This window comes from Panicum virgatum, chromosome 4K (genome assembly GCF_016808335.1).
Source record: "Panicum virgatum strain AP13 chromosome 4K, P.virgatum_v5, whole genome shotgun sequence".
Taxonomy (NCBI): Eukaryota; Viridiplantae; Streptophyta; class Magnoliopsida; order Poales; family Poaceae; genus Panicum; species Panicum virgatum.
In genome coordinates this window covers 16405519-16427081 of record NC_053139.1, presented here as the reverse complement: position 1 = coordinate 16427081, position 21563 = coordinate 16405519, and the positions used below count along the sequence as shown (strand labels likewise).

General features: G+C 41.3%; 3 protein-coding genes across 4 annotated transcripts; 2 read left to right on the top strand and 1 right to left on the bottom strand.

Annotated features, from left to right (window-relative positions):
- The first annotated feature begins 4288 nt into the window (after window positions 1-4288).
- LOC120701967 (protein FAR1-RELATED SEQUENCE 5-like) lies at window positions 4289-6391 on the top strand. The gene is made up of 4 exons (XM_039985756.1): window positions 4289-4351; window positions 4439-4522; window positions 4644-4718; window positions 4814-6391. The coding sequence occupies exons 1-4, from the start codon at window positions 4289-4291 to the stop codon at window positions 6389-6391; spliced, it is 1800 nt and encodes a 599-aa protein (XP_039841690.1).
- A 1506-nt stretch (window positions 6392-7897) lies between these two features.
- On the bottom strand, window positions 7898-12962 carry LOC120701966. The gene is made up of 13 exons (XM_039985755.1): window positions 12873-12962; window positions 12380-12560; window positions 11289-11951; window positions 11045-11209; window positions 10869-10934; window positions 10549-10768; window positions 9488-9683; window positions 9211-9397; window positions 9015-9113; window positions 8797-8928; window positions 8603-8706; window positions 8425-8521; window positions 7898-8340 (listed from the first exon to the last, which is right to left on the bottom strand). Exons 2-13 carry the CDS (start codon window positions 12521-12523, stop codon window positions 8239-8241), a joined length of 2175 nt encoding a protein of 724 aa, XP_039841689.1. The 5' UTR covers window positions 12524-12560; window positions 12873-12962; the 3' UTR covers window positions 7898-8238.
- Window positions 12963-13303: 341 nt separating this feature from the next.
- LOC120703313 (uncharacterized CRM domain-containing protein At3g25440, chloroplastic-like) lies at window positions 13304-15718 on the top strand. Of its 2 annotated transcripts, XR_005686878.1 has the most exons (5): window positions 13304-13560; window positions 13646-14003; window positions 14115-14516; window positions 14668-14906; window positions 15275-15718. XR_005686878.1 is itself a non-coding variant. In XM_039987330.1 (4 exons), the coding sequence occupies exons 1-4, from the start codon at window positions 13490-13492 to the stop codon at window positions 14836-14838; spliced, it is 1002 nt and encodes a 333-aa protein (XP_039843264.1). In that variant the 5' UTR covers window positions 13304-13489; the 3' UTR covers window positions 14839-15219. The 2 variants fall into 2 exon arrangements, 1 of the variants encoding a protein (XP_039843264.1); XM_039987330.1 differs by lacking the exon at window positions 15275-15718 and having other exon boundaries at window positions 14668-15219.
- Window positions 15719-21563: the final 5845 nt, after the last annotated feature.

The following is a 21563-nucleotide window of genomic DNA, read 5'->3' as shown; positions in this document are numbered from 1 at the left end:
TGTTAGTTTCGAAAATTGATTTCACTTCTTTGAGTGGGCGCGCTTGACTTTTTTTTGTCGAGTAACATCAGAAATAACGACACGTGGTTATTTCTTGTACATAAGACGTTTTTCGGGGAACGTGGTTAGAAGGGGAAGTAACGGGTGGGGACTGACACAACTTCAAAACTAAAGTTCAAACTTCAAACTTGAAGTTGAAAGTTTAACTGCAGCACACGTAACTTCAAATTTTTGGTTTGACCAGAGTTTACAATCTTTAGATCTGAATTCTACAACAGAGTAGTATAGACTCAATTGTAGTCTAGACATATTACATACAGTTTACATTCTAGAACTGAATGTGAAGACGCTTGTAGTACTTGAGAAAAAAGTGGCACCAGGATGAAACATGCAGTAGTACACTAAATCCAAAGGCGTTGTCATGCAACATTTATAGCCTGTTTACGAAAAAAAGAAATGAATTACATACAGTTCAAAGAAAAAAAGTAGAAATGTTGAAACAAGTTTATAGAAATGTTCACTTAGAATTAAAAAAATGTTTGTTTAGTTTTCCAAGATGTTGATTTATTTGAAATGAATTGTTTTTTCATTTGCAATCAATGCTAAATAGTGATCATACCTTCGAATGTCTATACTAGCAATTCAATGAATCTATCAACGAACTTGTTGTGTTTATAAGATAGAAGTTGGAAGAGAAACTTCTGCCGAAGAGGTAGTAAATCAACCTGTAATGTACATAAGTATTAACAATGAAGATAAAAAATACTTGAATTAGATTTGCAATGGACAATTTGAACTTTGTAATGTACATAACTATTAGCACCGGTAAGAAATCATACATTTGAAATTTTTTGAACAGTTGTTCCATCATAACTCTGCATAAATCTGAGAATAAATATACCTGAGTCATACCTGTATAAAAAATAAAGAATTTTATAAAAAAATTATGAATAATGAACTCATCAAGATTGAATAGAAAGGTGTCTGGAAAGTAGTATATAACATGAATTTCTATTTTGGCACAAAAACATAGCAAGGCTTGAAATCTCTTATGTTAAAGTGAATACAGTGAGGATAAGCAAGGAGAAACAAGCACTTGAAGTTGTACATCACTGTGTTAATAATGTGTTGATAATCTCCAGTTTCATAATCTGAGTTCAGTATGTCAAATCTCTTTTGCTTGAAATTAGCCACCACAACAAACAACTGTTGGTTGTGAACACAAGGAACAAAGACCTAAAGAAAAAAACAACATAAATCCAACAGAAATGATTCTGACAACAAAGCATATATGTTGAAGTATTGCATATATGTGCGACAGCAATCGAACAACAAAACATATATTTCTGACTATAGCAGATGATTATTGGGATAATGTTGAAGTAGTTTTTTACCAATGTTGATACAACCATAAAGAATAGTTGACTATCAGACAAATAAAATGTTGAAGTGCCTAAGAAATAGTGTATAATGATCTAATGAAGGGTCATGGGATAGTGAGCCTACAACCAATACAGCAAGAAATAAATGTTTGAAAATTGTTGCATGGAAGTGGATAGATTGATCATGAGCAGAATTTGGCCCTTACATGGTCAACAACGTCGAGTTTAATACCAATATAAGATTCAGTGAAATATAATCTGACATCATTATGAAAAAGAGAATTTGTCATTAACAGATCATGTCCATATGAAATGTAAAAAATAAAATTAGACCGTATATTGAAACTATAATTGAAAAAAAATGAACGAAGTGAAGTAAACATACAGCAATCTTTTTGTTCATATAAAAGTATGTAAGTTCATCCAGATTTCGTTGCTTAAGCTTCAACCTCTCTTTCTACTCATGATTGAACATTTTGCAGAATGCAGACATAGCAAAAGAATTAAACCAGCAATCAGATCTCCTTGATAGAGCTAGTGTCCGTTTATCGATCCAAACATCATCAACTTGAAAAATGTGTTTGCTGCAAAAAAAAAGTAATACAAAATTTTATTTGGACAAATCTATAATAAGAAGGTTCTCTACAGCAAAAAAGCAGTAAATATCATCTACATACCTTTGCATGTTGTTTGGAATGTCAAAGGTAAATTTATCATAAAAGTACCGTTCAACATCAGTTGCAATAATAATTGGAATTTCAGACCTAGAAGATTGTCCTTGCAAAGATGTAGCAAACTTGTTGTTCAAGTATTCTTCAGCATTTATCATTTAACTGCACGCGGTGAATTTTGATGCAAGATTATTTACAAGCTGTAACTGAAAGTTTGCCTCAGCTTGAATTGCACAGTCTTCATACTGTTGAGCTAAAATAGTATCCATTGAAGAACATTTTGCGTCAGAAAGTGGTTGAACAGGTTGATTATTGTAAACAGGTGACATGCAACTTTCAGTTATCAGGTCAAAAGAAGCTGAAGGGTCAATTGAATGCTTTTGAGCAGAAGTACAAGGATATTTGCTCTTTGAACAGACAAGTAGAACATGTTCATTAAGTGACAATGCTTTGCCAGCAGACTTTTCTGGAAGAGGGCCTTCTTGAACATGGTCATTAACTGAAATTGGTTTGATAATAGACTTGTCTGAATCCAGAAATGATGTGTCAGCATGAGGTTCTGGAGGTGGTGCAGATTTATTCTCAGAGCATAGAGATATCAGTTGAGCAAATGTTAACAAAAAAGCTGAAAAAAACAGAATGAATATTAATCAATAAAATGTTTGGCAGCAATGTAAACTGTACCATTAGCACTATATACCTGGTTCAGAATCTTTAAGAGGCACAAACTGGTCAACGACTAATCCAAATAAATGTTGAAATTCTTCATCAGGATGTGGGCATTCAAAGTCAGAAGAGCAATCAGGAAGTGTTAAATAAGACATCTCTCTAATAAGTTCAATAAATGGATCAACTGACAGATCATGATCATCAAAAGTTGGAGGTTTAAAAACCAGTTCCAACGACCAATAAATTACCTATTTGAGATTGTTTTCTTCTTGTCTAAAATGACCCATGAATGAGTATGATCAAAACAAATATAAAAAAAGTACAATATAGAAGAAAACATTGGATTAGCAAAAATAAATAAATTACTTACTCCTTCTTTTAATTGAGAATATGGTTTGCTGAAAATATTGTCATGCATGGCATTCAAACTGACATTGGATTTGCAATACGATGATTCCATATCAGAAAATGGTGTCAACGATATGTCCTTCACCTATTAATTAAAAATATATTAATATTTCAAGATTAGAAATAATGGTTGCTGGAAGTAACAATTTAGAGTAACATGGTACATACATGCAATCTGCCAAATCGAGGTGGAAAAATAGGGTACATGTCAAGATTAGATGCAAGAGTAACATCACTAGTTGTCCAGAACTTCAAATGCGGACAAAGATGAAGGTCCATTTGTATTTCTGGTGATTTCAAAAATTCAAGATAGCAAACCTGAATAATAAAGATAAGTAAATCATTACCATAATTATGATGTGGTAAAAAAAATGAAATTTACATAAAAACAGACAGACATACCACCAAGAAAAATGTACATCCACCTAGGGCAGGAGACTTTCCAAAAGATATCTTATGTTGGTATCTTTTCAGATAATGGATGAGCCAGTCAAAAACTAAAAGAGATCAGTTGAAACTCTTGATATCATCAATTTCGATCAGTAGATAAAAATATCTTGGGCTAGCATGGCCATGAGTAGTGGGGCACAAGAAAGAAGATAGACATAATAACAAAAATGCACGGATAAATTGAGTTTTATGAGGATGAGATGATAGAAGTTCCACAAGTTCATTGATTGTGGGACTGTCACCAGAACAGTTAGTTTCCTTTTTCATTATAGCAGAAGCTTCAGATGTTGATTTGCAAGCAATTTCTCTTCCACCAATAGGAATACCAAGAACTTTATGCACTACATCTGGAGTCAACTTGAAAGAGAAGCCATTTGACAAAGTTATAGCGTTGGAAGAGCAATCAAAATTTGATGATAGCCAAGATACAAGTGCTTTTGGTGTAAATGAGCATTTCAAATCCAAAAGACTGCCAAATCCAACATCAGAAACTATTTCCCTTTCCTCAGGTTTCAGATTACTTATAACTGACAGCAACAAAGAGGTTGAGTGACGAGTAGAGTAGGACTGCAAAAATAAATAGAATGGAATACATCATGGATATGCATATAAAAAAACAGACAAAAAGAAGATAAACAGTAAAATTGATAGAAATAAAAAAAGATGTATTGTGTATTAATACTTTACAACCATTTCGCTTCAATCAATATGGAAGAAATTCAGAAGAGAATGAAAGAAAGACAGGAAGAACTGAAGAAGAAAGTATCACAGGTAGATATGAAACTACTGATTCAGCATCCGTACTGAATATGTATTTTGTAGAACTAAACTAGAAGAACTGATGCTAAATATTTGCAGGTTGCTGAGCAATGTAAGGAAAAACAAATTTCACTTACAGAGAGAGTGAATGTAGCTTATGGAGAATTATCAGAACAAAACCAGGTAACATTTCTTAGTTCCATACTGAAAATGAACATATATTTCTTCCATATTGCAATAATTGCCAGGATGAACATAGATTAAATTATGATGGTGATAAATAATAAACCTAAAAATTTTGTAGGGTTCTGGAATACAAGAACAAAATGACTTAGAGGCAAACCTGATGCATAAATTTGCAGAGAAGCAGTTGGTTAATGTGAGTTGCACAAATTTTTAAAATGTGTAACATAAATGATTTTTATTCTAACATAGAAAAATTTTGATATGCGGTTACTGAAAGTGAAAATGCAGGAAGTAAGGATTTGTGGCAAGCCAGATATTCAAGATACTGCAGAAATGTTGAGAATTGATTCATATCAAGGTGATTCATATCAAGGAAATCTTGATGAAGCAGTAGAAGACTTAGTGATGATTACAGGAAGTGAAGGTCATGAAATGACAAACAATGCTGCACAAGTAGTACATGAGGATAATGTGTCAGATGATGAATCAATAATAGCTAAAAATCAAGAGTACATATTCCCAAACCCAGAAGAAGTCGAAAAATCTACTGAACCTTCTGTTGGAATGGTGTTTGAGAGCCTGACAGAAGCTCAAAGGTATCTCAATGTCCATGGGCTCCTAAATGGATATGCAATCAGAAAGGGTACAAACTACTTGAAGAAGACATACCAACTAGAATGCAACAGAAGTGGAAAGCCAAAAGTTATGGAGAATGCACAAAGGATAAGAAGAAGGAATTACATCCTGAAAACAGGTTGCAAGATGAAGGTTATAGTTAAACTGATAAATGGAAAATGGGTTTTCACAAAAGTCAACAGTGAGAATAATCACAATGTAGTGTCTTCTCCTTCCCTGACTAAGTTTTTCTTGAACCACAAAAGGACGACAGAGGATGAGAAAGCATTCTCCAAGATTTTGCAAGGTGCAAGAATTAAGCCGATGAAAATCATGTCAATATTCAGAGAATTGAAGGGGAGTTTCAAAAATGTATTCTTCAATACAAAGAACTTGGACAATCTAAAGCAAAAGGAGCGCATCAAAACAAGAAATTCAGACATTGAAACAACAATAAATTATTTAAAGAAAGTGCAGAATGAAAGCCCAGGTTTTTACTATACTATGAGAATGGATGAAGAAAACATAGTGAGAAGCATATTTTGGACAGATGCTAGAGGAAGAATGGATTATGACTTGTATGGAGATTTCATATCGTTTGATACAACTTTTAGTACAAACAGGTATAACATGCCTTTTGCACTAATAGTGGGAATAAATGGACATGGGAAGAATGTGATATTTGGATGTGCTCTAATTGAAGATCAAACTGCTGAAACTTTTGAATGGGTGTTCAGAACTTTTGTTGAGACTATGAGTGGCAAGAAACCCAAGATAATAATGACAGACCAAGATGCAGCAATGAAAAAAGCAATTGCAAATTATATGCCAGATGTCATTCATAGGCTTTGCATCTGGCACATAATGAAAAATCTGCATGAGAAATGTGGATGCTTCATGAGCCAAAAGCACAGAGAAGGGATGGAGAAAAGGCTAAATGAACTAGTTTATGATTCACTCCCTATAGCAGAATTTGAATCTGGATGGCAAACAATGCTACAAGATTATGATGCAGAAAAAAATGAGCACCTACAACTTATGTACAGATTCAGAAAGTTGTGGGTTCCAGTATACTTCAAAGATACAATGTGTCCATTCATCCATTCTACTTCAAGGAGTGAGAGCACAAACTCATATTTCAAGGATTATGTAATTTCTAAAGATACAATAGAGAATTTCATGAGGCAGTTCGAAATAATACAAGAAGCAAAAGCATTGCCAAGGAGGATGAAAACAGGTTTACAAGTTTAGTAAAAGAACCAACATATTGCACACATCAGCGCATTGAAAGACATGCAGCAAAACTTTATAATAGAGACATTTTTGTGAAATTTCAAGAAGAACTGTTCAATTCAAGTGCATTCTCAGTGAATGAGATCATAAAGGATCACAAGTACACAATTGTAAAGAATTGTTTCTATAAGAATGCCGAGTTCTGGAAGGACAAGTTCATCATAGAAGTTGATAGAATAAAGCAAGAGTTCAAATGTGAATGTTGCAAGTTACAGAGGGATGGTCTGGTATGCTATCATATTCTAAGACTATTTACTCAGCTTGGAATCAACAAACTCCCAGATTCATGCATAAATAGAAGGTGGACAAAAACCTACAGAGAAGAAGAGCTTGAGAAGCAGAAAAAGAAATGCATAGAAGACCCAGGATGTACCAAAGCTCAAAAGGCAAGTATATATGCTATGGTGAACAACAAAGTGACTGCTATATGGTCTGATATATGCAACAATGCTGCACAAAGCAAGGAATTTCTTGAAGAGTTACAAAGATTTCATGAGAAGATGTTGAAAGAAAAAGAAGGTACACAGCAAGAAGTTGAAAAGCAGAATGCTTTGAAGGATCCACCGATTGGTGAAGGCAAATCAGTGCCGAAAGGAAAATGCATGAAACATCCTACAGAACCAACTGTGGAGGAAAAGAAAAAAAAAGGCAAAGGAAAAGGAACAAGGAAAGTAGACGGCATAGATAAAGTATTTAGATCGTGCATTTGCTACAGTATTATGATAATGTTGTGATACCTTATTTAAAAATGTTGCAAACAACTTACCAGGACATTGGTTATTCAAAACGGGGAAGTAGAATATTGCAAAATATGTGATGTTCAATAGTTGGTTCATTGGCGACAGAACGTCTGTGATTTTAAGTTTGATTGGAACTATATTATTATAATGTTGAAAATAGTTATATATAAATGTTGTTCTGAAACTACGAAGTTGCTGGAAAAGTTTAATTTTAAATTTGTAGAATGTTGCTTGCGTAGAATTTATGATTATCAATTTGAGGAAAAAAGTTGATAATGAGATAATGAAATGTTGATAATGAAATAATAAAATGTTGAAGTAGTTTCATGTAAATGTTGATATCAGAAAAACTAATTGTTTAAAAGATTGAAACAAAACTTATGAAAACATATGGGCAACATAACCATTTTAATATTCATGTTTTGCGCTATTAGACAATAATAAGATGAAGTAGTAGGAAGTGTAATGTAACGGTACGAACACTTTAAAAACGGTTGGTAATTAACGTATGAAATTTAAAATGTGCATTTGTTAATGTAGAACAGAATTCACAGTTTTGTTGAAAAGAAGATAGCAAAATGTTGAAGTACCCTAATTGAAATGTTGAAGTCAACAAAAATAATTGTCGAATAAAATATGGAGAGCGTAACCACAACCGTGACAAAGAACATGTATAAGGAAATAGCATTAATACTACAGTAAATACACGATAAACCAGAAAGTATAGACAAGCAAGGAGAAGCCATGTTATCTAGTATTGGATGAGCAAACAGCACTTGCAGTGGACAAATCTAAGGAAGCATGGATAAGCCATGTTTTGTAGCATTACATAACCAACACCACTGGCTGAACCCTAAAACAGCACTAAGAATACGTGCACGAGATAACATCCCAGACAACAGCAGTCTGCCATTACACCGCCAACATCACTTTCAATGGAGAAGTCCAGGGGAAGCAAAAGATAGGCTATACTCTATAGCATTACATAACCAAAGCTAAGATGAGCACTAAGAATATGTACAAGAGATAAAACCCCAGTTGCACTAAAGTTATATAGTAGGAAGACTATGCAGCTAACTCAGTCTCTGGTAACATACGGGAATACATGTTCAGTGGAGAGTAGAAAATCTTGTATGCAACTATTTTCCGGTACTCTGCCACAACAAGCTGAAATCACAAAAAAAATGGAAAATTGAATGAACTTTGATCTATGTTATTCAACAGATGAAATGAAATAATTTAATGACAAACCTGGTCAAATTCTCTGACATTTAAACCATCAAAACAATCCATGTAGAGAATACAGTAGAATCCACAGTCAAGACTTACAGCTCGACGAGTTTCATTACTGCATATATTTGAAGACCAATTATTAAACATTGAGTAGAAAAATTTGCTTAAACCTTCAGTAAAAAGGTTTAGTACATACACTACAGCTTCGCAAGGATAGCTAGGAGGTGAATATGGCTTGAAATGCTTGAAACCTTGAGTAGAAATATTTGCCTCGAAGCATGCAGTTGTAAAATTTGTGGCCTAGAACAATAAAACAATTAATATTTTATACACAACATAGTTTATAATACTTAAACATTGATTAAAATCAGATGGGATAGAAAACCATACAAGGTTTTGAGTCATACGAACAACATCATGATCAGACGTGATTTTCACAGAATCAAAGAAATTGATTGTCTTGTAGAGAAGATTAACACAAATCAGAACCCAATGACGCTGAACTATGACAGGGAAAAATATCTGCAGAAGAAAATAAAAAAACTTAAGAAATGAAAAATTGCCATGAAATGAATCAGGGGGAAGCGATTACATAGATTTATACTAACCAGATCAGCAGTGGTTATTGATAGAAGTTCATGAGCTTTCTTAATCTCAGCAATGCAAGCACTGGATTGAAATACAGAAGGGCTAACAAGCAACTTTTTCTGGGAAAATGAGTAATTATTAGAATTGTATTGTAGAAACTAAAACACACTAATAAAACAAAGATAGTAAGAAACAAGGCCAAAGCAGTGATTATACTGCAAGAGATGGAGATAGTGCAATTTTCTTGCGATCAGACTTGTCAAACAAGTACTTCATTGGTTTACCATTGAAAATAGAACAGTAAAATGACATTAAAGTATCTGTGATATCTCTATACTTCTTTAGAGATTCCTGAAACTCCTGATAAGAAACCTCCATATCATCAACTTTGACAAAAGGAGCACTGCAAAAAAAAAACGAATATAAGTTAATAATTTTTTGATATTTTATTATTTTATTGGAAATGCAAATTAATATGACAAAGAGCACTAACTTTTTCTTGAACTTTGCATATTTGACACCATTGCTACAAACATAATTCTTATAGAAATTTTCAGTCTGGTCATCAACTTTGACAACTAGAGCAGGAAGTGGTTGGACAATGGCTTCTCCAACCTTCCTCTTCTTTCTATTTTTCAAGTCTATTGTACTTGGACCAAAGCTTGAGGTCGTGTTGAGTATAGGAGGAGCTGAATGGAATAAAAAAAATTAAATAATGTGAACAGAGTACAAGAACTAGTCATTTTAAGCACAGGGTGTAGAATTTAATCTCACCAAATGTTGAAGCAATTGTCGGAGAAGCATAACTCATAGCAATATTAATGCCAGCTGAAATATTAGGAGAACTGATAGGAGAGATTTGTTGAGCCAATAAATTGGAAACATGTCCAGACGTGTTGATGTGGAGGCCATTTAAGATTTCATTTGCATCTTCAAAAGAACCACCAATTGTAGATTTATCTATATTGGGATCAGGGACTGAATCACGAGAAAGATAAGAATTTAAATCGGATTGAACTTCATTCTTAGGTTGATCACGAGAACTTGAATAATGAAACTGAGTATCATGATCATGAGCATTACCCTTTGAGCCATCTGATTTTCCTAAATGAATATGGCAATCTTGATTACTATAAGAGGAACATGGAGATTGACTATTAACCCAAAAACGACCATGGACATTACCAGTTGACTGAACATTGATAGAAACATATGGTACTTGACCATATAATGGAACATCATGGTCATGAAAGGAACCATTTACATTTCCAGAATTAATGCTCTCTTCATTATCTGATTCTTCAGGAATCTGTTCATGAAGTTGAGGCGAAGAATGACGAACTTCAATAGGAGTAACATCTGATAAAACATTATGAGCAGCAGCATATGATTGAGGAATAGTATCATGAAATTCAGAAGGGTGACGATGTGATGCAGCAATGCCAGACACATCTTGAGCAGGTTGGGTTGAACCTTTTTCAAAAAAGAATATGTTTTAGCAATAATATACAATGAGCAAACATGAATTAGAAGGGATAGCAATGAACCAACTACCTTTAGAACAAGAAGGAATTGAAGATTTTAGATTTTCCACAGAACGCTTAAGGGCTTCAATTTCCTGTAACTTTGACTTATACATATTATTGAATTCAGATGTAAAGCCACGAACTCGATTATCAAGAGCTTGATTAAAACTTGATTGCAGAAAAGTTAAATCATCCTTCCACAAAGCCTTTTGCTTTGCAACTAAACGCTGCACATCAGCGTGAAGTGCCTAAAAAGAAAAAAAATGATAATGAGAAAGCCAAAAAGAAGAAGAATAGAACTCTAATAATGTAAGGAACATGAATGGAGATAAGGAAAAACAAACTTACAATGGGTGGCAAATCACGGTCAACAGGCCGAGCTGTGTAATATGGAGTCTGTGTTATATCTCGAAACTGAAAACAACCAAATAAATGTTGAATAAGGAACATAGAAAAGTTAGAATAGATATTGCACAATATTAAATCTAAGTAACGTAAATATTGCATAAGTCATGGACACCTACTGATCGCATTCCGTAAACATGAGGGCGAGCATGGTTGTTCCTATCGATTTCCATGATGAAATCAAAATCACTTGAAGATAAGTTGCAAATCCTAGGCACACCATAGCTCAAGCTGTGGACATATGTACTATGTTGTGGCAAATCCAAGAAATCAGCATACAAAATCTGAAAAATGAAGAAAAGCAGATAACATTATCAAAACTATAAAAATGTATAAACATTGAATAAGAATAGAAATACTTACAGCCAGCAATGGTAAGCATCCCTCCATATAAAAGTGTTTCAAAGCAACATCATTTCCAAGACTATCCCTCAACTGGTGAAAGCGGTGTACTTCATGCATAATGACATGCAAGATTTCATCAGCCCAGTCCAGTTTTGGTAACAGCTCATGATCAACCAAGGAGTATAAATACTCAACACATAAGGTATTAGATTTGCCAGGCATAAGAATGGTGGATATAAAAAAAAACATAAAGTGCCTCATAAATGTTATTTCATCTTCTTCCTGACTCATCAATTGAATGCACTTGCTTATTGGATATGATTTGCCATCCTTGTATTCAGATTTGAACTGTTCGACAAGTGCCTCTATCTCAAAATCAAAACTATCAACTTCTACTTGCATAGTTCCAGATGGAATACCTAGAACTTTGACAACCATTTCCTTAGTAAATCTAATTGTCTTGTTTTTCAGCGTGAACTCATACGAAGTAGCATAAGTATTAGACATAACCCACTCAAGAAATTTAACTGGAACTCTGAAACTCTTGATATCAAATAGAAATCCAAATCCATGTTTCTCAATGAAACCCTTCTGAACAGGAAGCAGATTTTTGATAAATCTAGCGACACGAGCAGTAGACCATCTTGACTTAATATGCTTCCCATCCCCATCCTCATCAGACTACATAAAACATAACATAAATTAAGGAAACACATATTCATAAGTAAGACAGATAGTTTGAGGAGAAACAAATTACACTTAAAGAAACATTCAACAAGATTATGTCATTTCAAATAATTCAAGAAGCTAGGAATACGAAGGAAAACATAACAATTTCAGGTAATCAACAAATATCATTACAAAGAGTAATTAAGGAAAGAATCAACAGGAATATGCCAATAAACTTTATGTGCCTCCTATCTCAATTTTAATTTCATCATAGAACATAACTATATTATAATCCAGTTGTCCATACAAGTGTAGATGTGACAAAACCATTTTACAAAACTTGAATAAAAATCCAAACAAGCAGAAAGCAATCGAAATATTTACCCAGATTTAGAAATTAGCCAAACATTTAACTAGATTAGCCGAAACATTTTACAAACCTCATCAATCAAGTCCACTTTCCTCGATCTCTCGGTAGCCACTCGACAAGAACGACGCCTCTTCACTGTGCGAGTAGCAGATGTTAAATCCGGAGAACCACGGGAACTAGACTCTCCCAAGGCTCGTCGTCGTTTAGGAGCCATCACCACGCCTCAAACAACAAAAAGAGAATTGAAGAACCTACCCAACCAGAAATCATCTACAAAGTTAAGAAGGATGGTGACGAGGCCAAGGGATGAAACGAAGAACAAACATGCAGGGAGGATAGACAATGAATACTCACTGGAAAGGACCGAGGAAACTAAAATGAAATCATCGATCTGCAGAACACATCCGCCGCCGCCAAACCCTAGCCCAGACTCTTCTCCGCCTCCTCGAAGAACACGGCAGGAGAAGCGACGAAATCATCCACAAAGTTAAGAAGGATGGAGACGAGGCCAAGAGATGAAACGAAGAACAAACATGCAGGGAGCATAGACAATGAATACTCACTGGAAAGGACCGAGGAAACTAGAATGAAATCATCGATCTGCAGAACACATCCGCCGCCGCCAAACCCTAGCCCAGACTCTTCTCCGCCTCCTCGAAGAACACAGCAGGAGATGCGACGGCAAAATGACCTCAAACAGAACGAAAAAAGGAAGCAGAACGGTTAAAGGCTCGGCGCATCAAATTGGACAGCTCGGGGCACATTGCACGAATCTCAAACACTGAATGGTGAGGGAGGAAAAAAATCTTTGGAAGATGTATAGGATCCGCGACCAATCCCCCGTCACACCTCTCGTCGCCTCGCCAAGTCGCCATGTCCTAGTGTCTCAACCGGGCTGGGCTGGGCCGAGCCTGTACAGTCTGGCCCATCTGGGCATCTAGAGGAAGCCCATCATCATATGTTTAGAGGCCCATGGCCCCCCGCCGGACGCCGCGCCACCGCCACTCCACTGCCCCCCTCCGCCGTCGCCGCCGCGGCGGCCGCTCGGGCCCTCGCCGCCCGACTAGCACTAGCAGCCACCCACCTCTCTCGCTTCGGGGCCTAGCCTAGAACCCTGGGCGACCGGCGGTGTCCCCCATCCTCCCTGCTCGCTGCGGCGGCCGCTCGAGGGCCCGTCGCCATGGCGGCGTTAGCGGCGCAGATCCTGCGGCGGGGCCCCGTTCGCTCCTCCGCGCCTCTGGCCTCCACGAGGTTCGTTGCCTCGCCGCTCGTGGGTCTAACCGCTGGTTTCGTGGTTAGTCGAATCTCCGTGCTGAACTGGCTGCTTGTTGATCAGTGGTTCGTGGGATCGAATGCTTGGCTCGGCTCCGTCGTCTCCTGCCGCCATGTTGGTGTGTCCGTGCGGTGGGTCTGGACCGGAGGCGCGCGGCTGGAGCTGGTGGCGGTGCTTTCGCCAGCCCGTGAGGTGCGGGAGCACGGCGGTTAGGCTGGACACGGACGGTGGGTTCGCCAGGTTCGCGGTCGGCCACTCGGAAGGGGCGAAGCAGAAGGCGGGGCGGATGCAGCAGCCGCCGAAGAAGAAGAAAATGTCCAGGAAGGCCAAGGTCAATCAGCTCAAGTGGTACCGTCTCAAGGCCAAGAAGAAGATGAAGTCCCCCAATCCCGAAGTTAGGATCAGGTACAAGCTTGAAAAGGTCTGAACTTCCCACTAAATGCTGGTGCATTATTTCAGTTCTCTTGCCATTGGATTCGATGATTTGATAGTATTAATGTGTGCGTTAACAGTTTGTTTCGTTGAAATTCAGGCTAAGAGAAAGGAGGAATGGCTGATTGAGAAGCTGAGGAAGTATGAGGTCCCAAGGACACCGGAACCAGTTCATGACCCTGAGATTTTGACTGAGGAGGAGAAGTTTTACCTCAAGCGAACTGGAGAGAAGAAGAAGAACTATGTTCCCGTTGGGAGGAGAGGGGTTTTTGGTGGTGTGGTTCTCAACATGCACCTCCATTGGAAGAAGCATGAGACCGTGAAGGTGGTTTGCAAGCCCTGTCAGCCTGGCCAAGTGTATGAGTATGCCGAAGAACTAACAAGGCTCAGCAAAGGCACAGTCATTGATATAAAACCTGATAATACCATTATATTTTATCGAGGGAAGAACTATGTGCAGCCAAAGGTCATGTCACCTCCTGATACTCTTTCGAAGCAGAAGGCAAGTCAAATTAGTTCTGTGCTGTTGTAGCCTGTGCAGTTTGATGTCCAAATATATATTCTTATTTAGTGCTTCCTATATTTTACTTTTTTCTTTAACTACAACACCACTCAATGTGCTCAGTTTATTTAATGCGGACATCTGTTTGTAGGCATTGGAGAAATATAGGTATGAACAATCTCTTGAACATACCAGCCAATTTATTGAGAAGCTGGAGAAGGAGCTTGAAGACTACCAGAAGCATGTTGCTCTGTTTAAGAACCGTGAGGGAGCTACCTCTGTAGATGAAGAGACCAATGTTGATGACTCATATTCTGAATGATCCAACTCTTTAATATGCTGGATCCATTTGAGAACCATTAGGGAGCTATACTGGAAAAAGCAGTGAAGGTTTGATCAAATCTTGTGAACCTACAAAGCTCAATTCGATATTCATTAAATATGTTGCCCTTGGTTGTGGTGCTGTAGAGAGTTAGCTTACTTGGATTCAGGTAGAAAATAATAGCTGTAGCATTTTTAAGGATGAGCTGTAGGATATTCTTAATGAGCTTTACACTTCCAAATTACTAGTCCTGGTTGGTGGAGGGTTATTATTTGAACAATCCCAATCTATATTCATAAGCCTTTCAGATTACTAGTTCCGGTTAGTGGTCATGCAATATATCCCGCTAGGCACATTTGTATGGTTAATTTCATGTTTTCATTTATTGGTTTCAGATTTCTGTGATTGTGAAACCCTGCTGCTGTTGTTTTTTCAGGAGACATACTTTTGTACAGTCTATCTGTGTCTTCATTGCTAGGAAGTTTTAAAATAGGAGGACTTATTCTTTTGGGGTTGACCTTGTATGTAGTTTTTTCACATCTCAAGCATCCATGGTACATACCAATGAAATGGTAATTTGGGAGCTTGAAGAGTGCTGGAGTTCCTTTTCAGAAATCATGACATTTATTGTGATTGAAAAGGATTGCAGTCTGCCATGTTTTCAAATCATCTAGTCGAACCTAGTCGCCATGGGACCGATCAAACGACTAGTCGCGATTAGTCGTCGATCAGGCCGATTAGTCGAGCTTAGTCGGTCCTAGTCGTCTGCCTAGTCGTCCTATGTGTCCCAGGACCGATATGATATATGTACTACATATTACTTAATAAAAAGCAAGTATGAAGGCAACAATAATAGTCGATTTTTCACTTATTTGTGAGAGATGAATTGTGAACTGTCCAGAACTCTGTGTTCCTGTTCCATAGTCCATATTCCTGTCTCTCAGCCTCTATATACCAAAAATCTAATGGGCCACCTTGCCAGCTCATCACCGGCCGAGGCCCACAACTCAAACAGCCCACAAAACAATCTCAAGTCTGATCGTTTTACAACCTGATCGTGCGACTAATCGCGACTAGTCGACGACTAGTCGGACGACTAGAAAACTAGTCGCCCAGACCTACTCGGTGTCCCTTATCAGGGTCACCGGACCGATAAGCCTGACTAATCGCGACTAATCGCGATTAGTCGGACGACTAGATAACATGGACAGTCTGTGTTGCCACACTCTACTCACTTAATCATTCTTACCTTACACCAGCGGTGGATGGTGGAAATGGGTAAGAGTTTTTGTGCCTCACAGTTGGCCCTTGCATGAACTTTGAAATCAACTTTATGCTGATGGCATTTAAAGGGTCCAAATATGAAAAAAAAACAGGTATACTTGCACCTTAGTTCCTCCTGAGCTTGTTAACACATAGATGTTCACTATTATACTACTGTTTTTTTGCTGTATCATTATTAGTTGCTTATAACTGTTAGAATGAGCAACTCAATCTATTCCATGGCCCAAAGGGGCAGAATATACATGTGTACAATATGCAAAGAGGCCCTTCAACTAAAGGGAAATACAAGAGAGATACACACAGCACAAATATATCTAACACCCCCCCCTCAAACTCATGGGGGATCCACAACACTGAGTTTGGAGAGGAAGTAGCTGTGCTGAGCCCTTGTCTGTGCCTTTGTGAAGAAGTTCGCCAATTGAAACTCGGAAGGCACATACTGAAGGGCCACAATCTAATCATGCACCTGCGATCTCATGTAAGAAGCATCAACACCGATGTGCTTGGTGAGTTCATGCTTCACAGGATCCCAAGCAATACTGATCGCACCAGTACTATCAAAGGAGAGAGGAGTTGGTGTAGAAGCCATCACACCGAAATCCTCAAGTAGCCACTGGAGCCAGGTGATCTCAGTTGTCACTGCTGCCATAGCCCTCAACTCAGCCTGAGCACTTGAACGAGAAACCACTGTTAGCTTTTTGGTTTTCCAAGCAATCAAGGAGGACCCAAGGAAGATACAATAAGCAGAGAGAGAGCGACGATCAGAAGGATCACTAGCCCAGGTCGCATCAGAGTATGCCTGAAGCTCAAGAGGGCTAGAACGAGAGAAGAACAACCGACGAGAGCTAGTGCCACGAAAATATCGAAGAACCCGAAGGAGGTGAGTGTAATGAAGTTGGGTGGGTGCAGAGACAAACTGACTCAGGATGTGAACAGCATGGGAGATGTCAGGATGAGTGATCCCAAGGTAGACAAGACTACCAACAAGATGCCGGTAGCGAGTCGGATCGGCAAGAGGCTCACCATCAGTGGCTCGCAACTGAACACCAAGCTCCATGGGTGTGTCAACTGTGCGGTGATCGGTGAGAGCAGCACGAGAGAGACGATCCTAAATGTACTTCTCCTGGGAGAGGTAGATGCCATCAGGCGTGGAAGAAACCTCGAGACCAAGGAAGTAACGAAGAGGACCCAGATCAGACATTAAGAATTTTTCACTAAGACGCTTCTTCACAAAGTCAATGAACTGAGAGTCATCACCAGTAATGATCATATCATCAACATAGAGAAGAAGAAGCGTGTGACCACGAGGGGAAGTGTGGACAAAGAGAGCGGGATCGTGGGCGCTGGGCTGAAAACAAGCATCAGTGACAACGGAGGAGAAACGCTCAAACCAGGCCCGAGGAGCCTGCTTGAGGCCGTAAAGGGAGCGACGCAGACGACAAACCATGCCATCCGGAACAGAGTAGCCTGGAGGTGGCTGCATGTAAACCTCCTCATGGAGCTCACCATTGAGAAATGCATTCTTGACATCAAGCTGGGAGATGGACCACTGTCGGACAGAGGCAACAGCGAGAAGAGTCCGAACTGTGGTCATGTGAGCAACTGGTGCAAAAGTCTCATCATAATCACGACCGTGCTCCTGCTGAAAACCACGAGCTACAAGACGAGCCTTATAGCGCTCAAGGGAGCCATCAGAGCGAGTCTTGATCTTATAGACCCACTTGCAAGTAATAGGAGTCACATGAGAAGGCAACGGGACAAGATCCCATGTACCAGTGCGCTCCAAAGAAGCAATCTCCTCAGCCATGGCGTGCTGCCAGTCAGGGTGGACAGCAGCCTCTCGGTTAGTGGCTGGCTCAACAAGTGTAGCAGCAGTGAAGCCACAACGCTCTGGAGGTCGTAGAGCACCACGATCACGAAGATCATATCGAGATGGCGACTCAGGAGCAGGACCAAGGAGTGAGGAAGAAGGCTCCGGTGAAGGTGAAGGTGAAGGTGAAGGTGGAGTTTTCGGATGACGAGAGTAGACGTGAGTGATCTAGAGAGGGACCACCACAGGAGTAGGTCCGAGGAGTGAGGAAGAAGACTCGGGTGAAGGTGGAGGCGGAGGTCTCGGACGACGAGAGTAGACGTGAGTGATCTCACAAGAAGGGACCATCACAGGAGTAGGTCCGAGGAGTGAGGAAGACGACTCGGGTGGAGGTGGAGGTGGAGTGGGACTAAGTGGCAGCGGAGAAGACACAAGAGGGGAAGGAGGAGCCTCGACGGAAGGGGCCCCAAAGAGCAACTGAGAAGGCTCAGGAGGAGGTGGACAACTATAGAGGGAGCAGCGGAAAAGACTCATCAGGAAGAGTCAGGAAGGAGATAACTCCACGGAAGTGGAAGAGGAGCTGGAGGAGGAACGAGGGTAATAAGGGCGGGATTCATCAAAAGTGACATCCCGAGAGATCCTCATCCGACGAGCAACAGGGTCGTAGCAACGATAACCCTTGTGCTCCGTACTTTACCCAAGAAAAACGCACTCAACTGATTGAGCAGTTAGCTTGGTGCGCTCACGAGGAGGGAGTAGGACAAAGCAGGCACACCCAAAGCAACGAAGACGACTGTAGTTGGGTGGAAGGCCAAACAAGCGCTCATACGGGGTACAGCACTGAAGAACGGACGAAGGCTGTCTATTGATGAGAAAAACAGCCGTAGAGACAGCCTCAGCCCAGAAGTGAGGTGGAAGCTCAGAGGAGAGTAGTAAAGCACGAGCAGTCTCAAGAATGTGACGATGCTTGCGTTCGGCAGCACCATTCTGAGCATGGGCACCATGACAAGAAAATTGAGGAAGGGTACCCTAGTCTGCAAGGAAGCGGCGATGCGCAGCAGAGATGTACTCACCAGCAGAATCAGCACGAAATGCACGAATGGAAGAATCATACTGAGTGCGCGAATCATAGTGGCAAATTGCTGGTAGATAGACAGAAACTGGCCACGAGAGGACATAAGATAGATCCAGGTAAACCGTGAATAATCATCGATGAAAATGATGTAATAGGAGTGACCCCTTTGGAGACAAAAGGAGCAGACCCCATACATCAGAGTGAATGAGATCAAAAGGACGTTGCGATACAGAATCACTCGATGGATAAGGGAGTTGCAACTGTTTACCGAGTTTGCAACCCATACAATGAAGTGCGGCATCACCAGATATAGGACCTAATACACCACGGCCCACAAGAGTGGAAAGCCTCAAACCAGAGAGATGGCCAAGGCGATGATGCCACTGAGCAAAGGTAGGTGCAGTAGCAGAAGCGGCAACCACAGGGGTAGGTGAGGTGGACGAGGGACTCGCCACAGTGGACGAGGGAAGGAGAAGCCAGTCAAGCTCCCAAAGAAGCTGAGAGTCATGACGCCGAGGCCCAGTCCCCACAAGAAGGCCCGTGCGAATATCCTGAACACAACAAGAGTCTGACTCAAGAATGATCCGACATCCATGATCAGTGATCTGGCCAGCAGACATCAGCTGCATAGTGAGGTTAGGAACATGTGAAACTGTAGGCACATGAAAGGAAGATGTTGAGAGAACACCCCTTCCAGTAACAGGAAGAGAGGTGCCGTCAGCTGTCTGAACAACGAGAGGGTGATCAAGAGAGGACAAGGAAGACAGCTGGGTAGAATCTGGAGTCATGAAATGAAGCACCAGAATCCAGGAACCATTGAGACGATGTGTCTTGGTAAGGATGCAATGGTGTTAAATTAGAAGCACGAGCAGAAACAGCTAAATTGAGACGGCGGAACAACGTGAGCAGCTCTTGCTCTAGGGCAGAGCCAGAGACAGTGGTGGAAGAGGCCATCACCGAGACCAGAACTGCTGAGCTCACTCTGTACCTTTTTTTTAAGAGCTGGGAGGCGAGAGCAGAGCAGGGACTCGAGCAGGGGAGTGAAGCAGCGAGGGCTCGAGCGTGGGAGCGCTGGAGCGTAGGCCCGCGAGCAGAGGCGCGCCGGGGTGTCGCAGGGGCGGGGCCGCGCGGAGACGAGCAGATCAGGCGGAAAACACGCCGTGCAGGCGTGGATCCGGGCAGGCGGTCGGGCGGTGCGCCGGCGGAGGAGCCGGGCCGGCGGTGGAGGAGGCTCGGGCTGGCACTAGGCGGGCGGAGGCGCGGGACGCACGGAGGCGCACGGAGGCACAGGCGGGGCCCAGGCCCAGTGGATCCAGGAGGCGCGCGGGCCAGGAGCGGCGCGGGCTCCGGCGGCGCGGGTCCCCTGCAGGGAGACGGAGCAGAGGAGCAGCAGAGCAGAGCGCCGCGGCCAGGGGCCCAGCGCGCGCGGGGGTGCAGCAGAGCACCTGCTGCGAAGGCCCAGCGGCGGCCTGGCGGAGCAGAGGAGCAGGGCTCGGCCCCTGCCTCGGGGCGCGGAGGCGCGGGGCCCGGAACGTGGAGGCGCGAGCGCCGCCGGGGCGCGCAGAGGCGCGCGCAGAGGCGCCTGTGCGCGCGGAGGCGCGGGTGGGGGAGCGGCGGGGGAGAGGAAGAAGAAGAGAGGTGGAGCTGCTCTTCGCCGGCCGGCGGTGGCTGCTCAACGGCGGGTCGCCGGTGGCACGCCGGCAACGGTGAAGGACCTAGGCTAGCCTTAGCTCTGTTACCATGTTAGAATGAGCAACTCAATCTATTCCATGGCCCAAAGGGGCAGAATATACATGTGTACAATATGCAAAGAGGCCCTCCAACTAAAGGGAAATACAAGAGAGATACACACAGCACAAATATATCTAACACCCCCCTCAAACTCATGGGGGATCCACAACACTGAGTTTGGAGAGGAAGTAGCTGTGCTGAGCCCTTGTCTGTGCCTTTGTGAAGAAGTTCGCCAATTGAAACTCGGAAGGCACATACTGAAGGGCCACAATCTAATCATGCACCTGCGATCTCATGTAAGAAGCATCAACACCGATGTGCTTGGTGAGTTCATGCTTCACAGGATCCCAAGCAATACTGATCGCACCAGTACTATCAAAGGAGAGAGGAGTTGGTGTGGAAGCCATCACACCGAAATCCTCAAGTAGCCACTGGAGCCAGGTGATCTCAGTTGTCACTGCTGCCATAGCCCTCAACTCAGCCTGAGCACTTGAACGAGAAACCACTGTCAGCTTTTTGGTTTTCCAAGCAATCAAGGAGGACCCAAGGAAGATACAATAAGCAGAGAGAGAGCGACGATCAGAAGGATCACTAGCCCAGGTCGCATCAGAGTATGCCTGAAGCTCAAGAGGGCTAGAACGAGAGAAGAACAACCGACGAGAGCTAGTGCCACGAAAATATCGAAGAACCCGAAGGAGGTGAGTGTAATGAAGTTGGGTGGGTGCAGAGACAAACTGACTCAGGATGTGAACAGCATGGGAGATGTCAGGACGAGTGATCCCAAGGTAGACAAGACTACCAACAATATGCCGGTAGCGAGTCGGA